The sequence below is a fragment of the Larimichthys crocea genome, chromosome II (assembly GCF_000972845.2).
Source record: "Larimichthys crocea isolate SSNF chromosome II, L_crocea_2.0, whole genome shotgun sequence".
NCBI lineage: Eukaryota > Metazoa > Chordata > Actinopteri > Sciaenidae > Larimichthys > Larimichthys crocea.
Window position 1 is genome coordinate 3,418,785 of NC_040012.1, and position 11,334 is coordinate 3,430,118.

Sequence of the window (11,334 nt, forward strand, 5' to 3'; positions counted from 1 at the left end):
AAGCGGAGCACAAATCGAGGACATAAATCTGGTCCTATATCAACATGTAGACCTCTGATTAATATTCATGCTTCTATTCATGATCCTGTGTGCAGAGCAATGATCGTCTACATGAAAAGGAGGGAAAGAGGCGATATACATCTCTGGAAGCGTGCCAGTGTGTATTTATAACATGTCACTCTAGAGCAGGGTTGAGATATATCGGGATGCTGCGTATTAGAAACTCTCAGCGTGCACCATGGGTGGCCCGCGCTTTTTTTTTTTGTTGTTGTTGTTTTTCTACCACCTCTTCTTCTTTCCTGCTTGTAGAGGAAACAAGCAAACGGGCGATGTGGTTTCATGATCGTAATCTAGAAGAGTGAAGATGCTCTTTCTTAGAAAGAGAGCCACAGGTGACACACACACACACACACACACATTATCTCCAGCAGAAGCAAACCTGTCCCTCATGATACTGCCACTACAATAACCTGCACAGCACCAGCATTTTGTGAATAATCATCTTTATGGCAACTCTATTATAACTTAATAGCTTATTAAAGCGTCTCCACTGGCACAGGGAGACTCATAATAATAATCCTCATGGATCTCTGGACGGCCATGAAAAGAAGAAGAAGTCTATCTGATTTGTTTCATGGAGCACAGAAAGTGATCAGCTCTTTGACGACCCCCCCGTGAGTTTCCACGCACCTCCAAAAAAAAAAAAAAGCAGACACAGGAGGAAAGACTTCTCTGCCCTGTCTGACATGCAAGCCTCAGGTCGCCCAAGAAAAGACATGCCCGTGTTGTGTGTGTGTGTGATGAAATAACAACAGTGACTTGTGTCTATTTAGAGACTCAGAGCGAACCCAGCCAAAGCACTTCTCCTGCGCGCTGCGCGCTGCTCCGGAGGAGCCGGAGCGCACATTTGAATCAGTACAAGAGTCGACTTCCTCGTTTCGGTGAGAGAGAGAGAGGGAGTCCGGGTTATATAGAGCTCTAAAAATAGCGCTGATCTAACCCAATGGGAGCCGGAGAGGCTTCGCACCGAGCGCCAACCACAACAGGCAGGATGAGTCGGCTCTGGCTCGGCATTGGCCAGGGGTGGTCTGGTAGGCGGGTGGTGCGCTTCTGAGAGCTCATTGGAGGACGTGCCGAAACGTAATGTAATCACATGGGGGTGGGTTTGTCTGTAATTTTGAATCGGGGGGGAAGTTTACAGTGCGCTGACTTTTGGAGAGTTCAGTGTTGTGCGCTCTCGGTGCGTCACACGCTCAAAACCTCCACTGGAAGCGCACGACTCCACACTTGATGATACATGCAAATACAGCCACAAGGCTCCAGCTCCAGCTCCAGCTCCTCTCTGAACACAACAGGCGTCAGGGGTTTTTCTCTCCGAGCGGCTTGATTTCGTTCCTACTTGTGGCTGCGTCTCCGGAGTGAAATGGATGTCATCCCTATGTGCAGCATCTTCCAGGAGCTCCAGATCGTGCACGACACCGGATACTTTTCAGCGTTACCATCTCTGGAAGAGTACTGGCAGCAGGTAACGAGTTACTCCCTCCATCTAAAACGCACGCAGCTTCTTCTTCTTTTTTTTTTTTTTTTTTTTTTTTTTGCGTTGCGTTGCGTTGCGTTGCGTTGTCTGAAAGAAGTGCGGGGAATGTGCGGGTCATTTACGCGGCGCGGGGAGACAAACTTGCTTTCCTCACACTGACAGCTGCGTGTGGACGTGCAAACGTCAAAGTTGTTTATGTGACTCCACGTTTAGGATTTAGCGCAACAGTTCATGTTCATGTGCTGCGTTTACAGGGGGAAGTGATGCAAGTTCCCTTAAAGACGAATCTTATTTTAATATTCTCTGAGCGCGCGGCTCTGACTTTGTTTCACTTCATGAGATCATCGTAAAATAAAAAAAATAAAAAACAAAATAGGAAATATTGTCGCACACATCCTCGGCTCGTGTTTGCGTGGAGTACAGGCAGAAATAAAAACACGCTGTGTTGCAGATTCAGCGACTGAATGGCGAGCCGTGCGTCTTTGCGCGTATCTCCTCCTCCTCCACCTCCGCCTCCTCTCTTTCCACTCTCTCTCTCTCTCTCTCTCTCTCTCTCTCTTGCTCTCTGTAACACACACACACACACACACACACAGATGAGAGAGTGACAGACTGACAGACAGAGGGAGAGAGTCTGATTTCGGTTCCAGTTTGGCTCGACAAATCGGCCCTTTGGATGACAGAACAGTGCAGTTTTATCCCGGAGACCGATGGACAGGGCGAAAGTCGCTTCTTGTTCGTAGTTAGGAAATGAAATAAGTTGAATTGGCAACACTCTTCTTCTGCTTCTATCCACCGTCTATCAGATCTCTTTGGGATTCGAGCCAAGTCGCCCTCCCAGGCATTTAAAGCTCGCCTGGGATTCATCCAGCACTGCTGACGAGAAACATTTGTCTTGACTGAATTCTCTCTCATTACCAGATTACTACAGCGTTCCCATTTTAGACATAAAGTGTGTTTGTGAGAAGTTTCCTCAGAATCCATCTGCTGACACCTCCCCACGCTTCATTCACATTCTGAATCCATGCTTGTGTTTCTGATGCTCGTCCTTCTCTTGCTGTTTCTAATGTTTCTATAAAACATGTTGAGGTTACCTCCGAGTCTGCACGCTCCTCTGATCCTCTGACGTAGGTCAGTACAACAGGCTCTGTGTTGCATACCTGCAGCCACAGAGGGATATCCCCTCCGTAGACGGCCTCATTTGAATATTTTTCTAGAGGCCTGAAGAGGCGAAACTCTTGAATAAAAGTGGAGTTTGGTGCAGAGCTCTATCGGCCGCTGCATTCAGTCCTGCTCTAATAACATTTGGCTGTAAATTGCGATCTGCTTCATTAGGAAACTGCACAGGGCCTGCCTGTCAGCGGCCTTCGTATCTGGCCTGTGCTCATTGACGGCAGCGAGTTGAGGAAGTGCTCTCTCACTTCCTTTTCAAAGAAAAAAAAAAACTAAGCCCCACAATCCACAGCAGGCTCTTGCAGTATTCATGCCAGGCTTTTTATGGACCCCCGTGAACCAGACCTCCCTCCTCTCAGTCCCCGGTGTGCTATGTTATTTCTAGCGATGCCTCTGAATGCATTATTAAATCCACATTATGCTGAATAATTGATAGATTTAAAAGATCTACAAGCACTTCCCTAACCCAATGGGGTGGGAGGAAGAGGAGGGAGGGGAAGGGGGGCTCTGTAGCATATGTAAATTTCATGACCGACCCCGACACGCACTCATGCACGCACGTAGCTGTGCAAGAGTTGGTGGGTGAGAGCACCTTGTTCTTGCATGCTCTCAGAAAGAAATGTGGTGCCTGTAATCTTCCCTGATGTGGCCTCAGAGGGCACCCTCAGAACGTACTTGACTACCCTCTGCATAGGACATTGTGTCTTACCTCGTTCCTGCGAGGCAGGAAGGAAGCATGGCCATTGGTGTTACAGCGTCACAGCGTTTCCCCCTCCTGCTGCTGCTGCTGCTAAGAATAAACCTGGTGTGTTAGAAGAACACCGGGGTTTGTCTGCCCCGTTCTAAACCGGCTTTTTCGGGTGTTTTAGGGACTTTCCAGTTGAAGACGAGCGTTGTGTTACAGGCCTCAGGCTCTGTGCACCCATGACCTCACTGCTATCTTGTCTCCACACAGACATGCCTCGAGCTGGAGAGGTACCTCCAGAGCGAGCCCTACGTCTCGGCCACGGACCTCAAATTTGAGAGCCAGGAGGACCTGTGGAGCAAGCTGATGCTCGCCTGTGGGGACAAGTCGAACGTGACGGACCCAAAGATCCCCCACATCAAGGAGGAGGAAGACAATCAGGACAGCCAGCACCTCGACGCCGGCGGCTTCAACTCCGACGCCAGCAGCGAGGCCTCGGACAGCTCCGAGGAGCTCTCCCCTACCCTCGACTTCTCCTCCGGCTCTTTGACTGACATTCTGGGAGACGGTGGCGAAGACCTGGGCTCGGCCATCATCAGCACACCGCCGTCCTCACCTGAGCTGGGCAAGGAGGTCTCTGTCACCCAGGTGTGGAGTGGGATACAGACAGTGCTGCACTCACCTGGGAAAATAAGGACTGGTGGCATGGAGAGGACCCTGGAGAGGTCGGGGGTGACCAGCGGGGAGGCGTCGCCTGACGGCAGGAGGCGAGTGCACAGGTGTCACTTCAACGGATGCAGGAAGGTGTACACCAAGAGCTCACACCTCAAAGCACACCAGCGCACGCACACAGGTAAAGACGTTTGACAGTGAGATGTTTTTATTGCTACCATGCAAATGCCATGAGTGTGCCGTCACCGAGGGAGGGCAGGGTGGAGATGATACCGCCCTGACAGGTTATGACATCATGCTTTTAGAGCACTTTTCGCAACATCAAACTTATCTGAAGAGTGAAAACCTCCCAAAAGTGCGAACTTGGTTGTTGAAAGTGCTGAAAACGCTCCCACATACTTGGAATAGTTTGTCAGGAGGAATGCCCTCAACTGTGACCTAATTCACACAGAGGAACGTGACTTCACGCAAGCGGGGGGGGGAGGGAGACAGGCAGAGACAGGATGGGGGCGGGAGGGATGCTCTTTTGTGGCCTGAGCAGCACCCGGAGGATGTGGATCCTGAAAACAAATCAACAGTTCTCAGATTTCACCATGGGAAACGAAAAAAAAAGTCGCCCGTTTGCATTCACAGTAAAGAAGAGAGAGAAATTATGGGAATCTGACATTTGCAGCGTTTGGTCCGGGGGTTCAAATGTGAGCCGTTTCCCTCGTCACCTTTGACCTCTTGCCAAGCTGTGCCGCCCATTAGCAGAGGCAGTCACATTCCTAGCATCTCTCGCCGACCATGTTAGCCACATGGTTAATGGCCTTTAGGGCCCGTTAGGAACAGTCTCTATTTTTTCCTGCAGCTCTCCTCTCTCCCCCACCATTACATAAGCCGTCTACTCGAGCAGCTCCTTAAAGCTGCATACCACAGCTCTCAAGACCCACAAGGCACGAGGTTGTTTTTCTCTTCAACTTCCCAGCAGTCCAGACCAATCTGCTTAGCAGCTACTTAGGACGGGACTGGAGATTTTCTCTGAAATCAGCGCTGTAAAATCTCACGGATAAGTGAGAAATGTAAATATTAGTTACGTGTTCGAGGATTTCCTCTGATATTTTGATTGAAGGCTCAAAATTACTACAATCATAGCACCTGTCGGAGGGCAAAATGAAGTAGATGAGGATGGTTTACCTGACAAAATCTGTCTGCTCTGTGTTTTAGAAGTACTGAAGGGTGAACTCTTTAAAAACCTTGTGCATGTGCAGAAATCTCTCAACAATGACATCTTCTATCTCTAAAGAAGGCACTTCCGGCTAAATGTTAATGCTTTATCCCCTTGTGATATTTGCAGGTGAGAAGCCCTACAGGTGTTCATGGGAGGGGTGCGAGTGGCGTTTCGCACGAAGCGACGAGCTCACCAGACACTTCAGGAAGCACACCGGAGCGAAGCCATTCAAATGCAGTCACTGCGACAGGTGAGAGCACGCCGGAAAAAAAGCCATTTAGACGCTCACGATAGCTGACAGCGTAGCCTGGCTGACCTTCAACAAATACCAAACTGGAAAAAAGTCTGATTGTCAACATTACAAGCAGCCAAGGATTTCTTTTTTCTCGGTGCTCAAAAATAGCCTCTTAAACAAAGTGCTGATTTCATGCCTCCTTCAAAAGATTTCCAGACTTCCAAAAAACCACAGTGAGGCTGTAATCCCCGTCTCTTTACCTTTTAGTGCTCAGCGCTCATTCACCGACAAAGACCCACCACTTATGTATGCAAAATGGTTCAGCCAAATGACATGTTAGGTAGAGGGATGAATGAGGGTCAAGGATGGGCTGATGGAAAGTGGTCAAGGTCGAGGGTTTGAATGAAAAGAGAGTCGGACAAACAAACCGAATGTGGGACGGTTGATGAGTAGAAGCCAGAAGGCGTTTCAATGAGCCATTGAAGCTTTATCGTCCGCCACGCGGTTCTTATAATGACACTTAATGAAATTAGACAAACATAGATAGGTTGTGACAGGAAACCGGTTGACATAAACATCGTGAGTTCGGAGAAACAGCCCATCTATGAGAAACGTCTGACATATATTATACTCTACTGGTGGAAACAAACAGATGGCGAAATGCTGCAAAGTCACCGTTGCCGGGACTTTAATCTACATAAAATCCAATTTTAACAGTGTAACTGTTGATTGTGCTAAACATAATTGGGAAAAAAAAGGTTGATTAACTAGTTTCGGTTGCTTCTATATATTAGAAATAGCCCATTTATTCACTAGTTTCGGTTGCTTCTATATATTAGAAATAGCCCATTTATTCCTATTTGTCTATTTCAAGGGTCAAACCATCTTGAATAATGCAAGAATTCTCAAAATAATGGAGGTCTTCTGATACATTATGATATATTCTGGATGTCCATCAACTGAAATCTCTCTGTCCTCTCTCCTCAGGTGTTTCTCCCGTTCGGACCATCTGGCGCTGCACATGAAGAGGCACATCTAAGATGGCCTCTGCGTGGAGAGCTCTGTGGGATGATTCTGGTTGATTGTCCTGACCTGTTGTGGGGGATCAGCGAGGCCGGTGTGTCCTGGGAGCGTTAACAGGGACACCGCCGTGTTCCAGTCAGTGGAAAAAGATGAAGCAACGCAGGCTATTATTTGCACCATACTTAGTGCCTCCAACACCTCGCTGTGGAGATTGCTCTTGAAAGGCTTTTTTTAACGGAGGAGTGGGAGGGCGGGGAGAGACTTGGACGAAATGTTTAGAGAAAAAAACGGGAAAAAATCTGGGCTGGACGAGACGGGAAGAGACTCTTCTGTATGGTGTTCGATGCTTTTTTCCTGGAGGATTATGGGACTCCGGCAGGGGTGCCGTTTCCTCCAATGACAGTGTGTTTGCCTGTGCGCATGGGGACTGTGAGTGCCTGTGACTGGATGCCTGTGCTGGCTTTATGGAGCGGATGGAGCTTGCATTGTGGAACTGCGAGTGAATGACACGGAGAGGGGGGGGTGGCGTTACGCGAGGGAGGTTTTTTCTGTGGGTGATGTTTGTGGTCTCACTGAGAATGAATGCAAGGGTTCTGTCTGTGCTGTTTGAGTCTGTTGGGCTGTGGACGGGGACGTAAATAAAAAAAGAAAAGGGGGGGGGGGGGGGGTTGTTTGGTTCAAGCTGATTTGCTAGAGAGCGCCCTCTTTCCGCCCGGAGGCGGAACTACAGCTCCCCGATTCAAACGCGGGAGGTCGTTTTGTTTAGTGCAGCTATTAAATGTGCAATGTATTATGTAGCCTGTCTCAAAAAAAACATACACGCTATAAAGCTCATTTTGTTGTCCATTGTGTAAGCTCTGTATCTAAAAAAAAAAAGAGAAAAAAAACAAAAAACAACGGTTGTACACAAACAGTTATTGCCATTATAACAGAAGTTGCATGGGATCTGGGGATGTGTTGCTCACCTGTTTGCTTATAGGACAACAAAATTCCATTCGAGAGCAGCTACCTTCATATTACTCAATATCATAGTATTGTACAAAACACATAAGGCAGTCATTTTGTTGTTTTTCTTTTTCTTGATGAGTTGGGGATACCACTATTGCTTGGCAACTGTCTTGATCATGGGATTTCTGTTCCTTCTTCTTCACTTTTGCTCTTCTTCTTTCGTTCTATCTGTAAATGCACTGTTGACCTTACTGATGCCTTATGTAAGTGGCCTTGTCCTGTTAAATAGATTTCTCTCTCTCTCACACACACACACACACCAAACGGGGGGTTGCGAATGCACTAGTGCGTTTATTGAATTGCTTTATAAAAGGCTCTGATCCATACAGTCGCACCTTTGCCCCTTTTTGTCTCGCGACAGACTCCTCTAAACTCCTGAATAATAATAATAATAATAATTTAAAAAGAAAAACTATATATCAGCTTCACAGTGACTGCCATTTTTACATCTCTGTGCATTATTTGATGAATATTTATCATAATCAAAACTAAAATCCTTCAAAAAATGACCCCGGTCTGAGACAGAATTGTAGAGCACTTGGAAAAGCAATTCAGTTTTGTAAAGGTTTTACTACTATGTAGTATAAGGTGGTGTGGATGCACTTCAGATGGACTGTAACTTGCTTTCAAAAAGGTACAGAGTCTTGGAAATTTGTTCTCATGAAATGTGGCACCAACGTGGTGGCAAATTAGGATTTACCGCAATTTACAGTACGCTGTACGGGCCATTTCTATTTGTTCATGTGTCAAAAGCTTACAGTCTTTAAAGAAAAAAGGAGGTTTTCCTTTTTACAATAATGACGACATTCTCAATCATGAGTCTGTTTTGATGTTGTATGTTTTGTCTCGCCCTCAGGGTGACTCAGTATCTTTACTCAGTCCTGGTTTAAACAACCCGTGATCTGACTGAACGGTACCAAAAAACCGGTCGAACCAGTTCAGCCGAGCTGTGTGCTGCAGGTCTAGAGGTTTCTGTCTTGCGTCTGCAGGTGAACTGTGATGAGACCAGGACCAGATGTATGTCTGTACCAACTTCACTATATGCATGTTTTAACTTCAGTTACTGTACATGACTTCAACGCACTCCTCTGTGGGTTGATCAAATATTTCAAGCTTTTCGAGTTTACTGAAAATCCCTTCAAGTTTCACAATTGGATAAACTCCGTCACCATTTTCCCGATTTCTAGGAGACATTTTGGAGCCACAGTGTTTTTACTGGTAATATGTTTTGTGGAAAAGTAAAAGTAAGATCTTGTCTGCTTTAAGGATATGGCTGGTTTCAGTGGTCATAAACCTTGTGGATGTCTGTCACTCAGACAGCCTTGTTGTAACTCAACAACTGTACAGGTGAACCTGGTCAACATTAAAGAAAGTCCATACACTGAGAAATGTCAAAAAATGCAAAGATATGTACATTGTAAACTAAGAGAATTTTGTAAGGAAGCTTCTATTTTGAAAGGGTATGGGACCAAAAACAAGTGTAGTGTGTTGTTTCTAAAAAATGAACCAATAAAGACAAAGAGGCTGAAGAATTATTGTAAAATAGACACACTCCATTCTCCTTCATTTGCTTCTGTAACATCTCTGTTTTTTTATTTCATTTGGAGAAATGTAGAGCAAATGTACGTTTAAGAAAAAGAGAAAAAAAAAAAGGCATCAATTGCGTATACACCTGTGGCCTATCTTCTTTCAAGAAAAAAACAAAATCAAACAAAAAAAAAAAAACATTTTCAGACGTGAATTGTTCCAGACACTTGAATTCTGGTGCCCGTTAAGTGTTAAGTTTTTTTTTATTTGCCATGTGATTTCTTTCTCTTGACTTTTCAAAGACCTGCGAAGACACCCTATCTTTAGCTAGAGAATCTTTATTGGATAAATCATGGAGACAAAAAAAACAAAAAACAAATATGAGGCTCTATTTTTGTTTGTTTTATGGCATAACAAGATTTTTTCATTTGAAATTGTTTTGTAAAATAGTTTCTGTATGAATGTATTTTTTATTGGAAAATCGATAAAAAGAATTTATTGGATCTACATGTGGTTTTTGTTTTCTTTCTCCTCCAGCCCTCCCAGGACACGTTCAACCAGGAAGTCTCTGTTTATGGGATATTAGATTCCCAAAGGAGAAATGATCTGTCACCCCCCCCTCCTTTCCCGTTCCCCATAGGGGTCAAATAGCACCATACTTGCAGAGATTCAGTGACTAGAACGTCAGATGGCAGTCGTCCGTAATTCTTTACATTAAAGGATTCCAGTTGGGGTTTTATTTGCCTAGTGTTGATCATCGACACTACCAGTAATAACATAGCCTGGAATTATTTTATATTTTGGGTAGCAAACCCATTAAAAAAACATCAGAACCAACAATGTGTTAGTCTGTCTACAAGTACTTTCAGACTTCCTTAAACCTGTCTATGACTCAGCCCCGGCCCATTGATTCCTAAAAGTTCCAAAAACAGCTGGACACTGTCGTTTTACTCAAACAAGAGTAAATCGTGCATTTTTTCGGGACTATTACCAGCAGTGGATGAATCCACAATTGTTGCTCTCGTGAGTATTTGGACCAGCAGGACAGTGTATGTGGGACTGAGTCAAAATAAACTACAGTGTGTGTTCCTGGTAATGAAGGAAGTGCAAGAATGTAGCTCATTGATGTGTTTTTAATAGTGTTTGGACAAGACGGAGCTCTACGACACAGAGGAATAAGATAATAAGAACGAGATTGGATCATAAAAAAGATATATTGGCACGGACAGTTCTGTGTTGGTTTTGGTCTTTTCGTGAGATTTGTTGATAATAAGAAAACGCAGACTATCATCAGATTTGATGAGGATTGCAAAGATGGGACGACTGAAAGATCTCTGAAGGGAAAACCAGCGAAGCCTGAAACACAAGCCGTCGGATCATAAAGGTTTCCAACAAATCCCAGATTAGACGAACTTATATGAAAGAGAAAATGAAGGCAGGCTGTCCATCGGTTTGCTCTCTGACCTATGAAGTGTAGTCGATTCCCTACAATGAGGGATAACGTAAGCTTGTTCACTCAGTTATAAATTCAAATAAGATGTTTTAGGATACACTTAACACTTTAACCTCCAGTTTTCTGTCTTAGATCCCAGTAAGTGTTTCCATGGCCAAAGATTTGACCCAAGTCATAATAAAATGGATTTATCCTTTAAATATAGTAATCACATGATCCAAATCTCCCTATAGAAGCAGCTGGGATGCATGAAGCATATACAAATCGGGTAAAAGTTTTGTTTATTCTTACAGATATATTCACGATCAGTACGCCGAGATGAAAAGCTTACCCCGGGTTCGACATAAGAGCAACGACGTGAGCTGTTTTGCTGTAATGCGCATTGTGAGGACAATCTGTTCTTCTTGCTCCAGCCAAGAGAGCCGAGTCTTCATCTTACTCTCCAAGAAATTTATGCAAATTAAGTTGTGCCGCAAACAAATCCCCGATAAGAGCTCTGCACACTACACAGACAAATAGCCTCTTCATCTCCGATTGCAAGCACAAAGTGCCTCAGCTTTAACACTGCTCCACCGCGTCTGCCACGCTCTGCGCCCCAAAGCCCCTAAATAATTGAAGCCCTCTCTAGAGTTTTTCTTTTATTATTTTCAAAGACATATTTATTGGTATTTTTATTCAGATTGCCAGAACTAAAAACTGTGCAATATGATAAAATAAACACGTGAAGAAAGAGAATAAGTAAGACCGTGAGAAGGAGATGAAGTAAAGAAGAGTCATATTTATTCACTTGAATAGAAACCCTCTCCGTAAA

At 44.9% G+C, this 11,334-nt stretch overlaps 1 protein-coding gene across 1 annotated transcript; it reads left to right on the plus strand.

Annotated features, from left to right (window-relative positions):
* The first annotated feature begins 1,172 nt into the window (after positions 1-1,172).
* Positions 1,173-9,577, plus strand: LOC104932640 (Krueppel-like factor 6). The gene is made up of 4 exons (XM_019267437.2): positions 1,173-1,525; positions 3,666-4,248; positions 5,404-5,527; positions 6,500-9,577. Exons 1-4 carry the CDS (start codon positions 1,424-1,426, stop codon positions 6,549-6,551), a joined length of 861 nt encoding a protein of 286 aa, XP_019122982.1. The 5' UTR covers positions 1,173-1,423; the 3' UTR covers positions 6,552-9,577.
* Positions 9,578-11,334: the final 1,757 nt, after the last annotated feature.

Bases quoted from the DNA above. Each gene is read 5' to 3' on its own strand.
- LOC104932640 (XM_019267437.2), top strand. From the start codon at position 1,424: ATGGATGTCATCCCTATGTGCAGCATCTTCCAGGAGCTCCAGATCGTG. The intron at 1,526-3,665 runs GTAACGAGTTAC...GTCTCCACACAG, and splicing joins TGGAAGAGTACTGGCAGCAG to ACATGCCTCGAGCTGGAGAG. The intron at 4,249-5,403 runs GTAAAGACGTTT...TGATATTTGCAG, and splicing joins ACACCAGCGCACGCACACAG to GTGAGAAGCCCTACAGGTGT.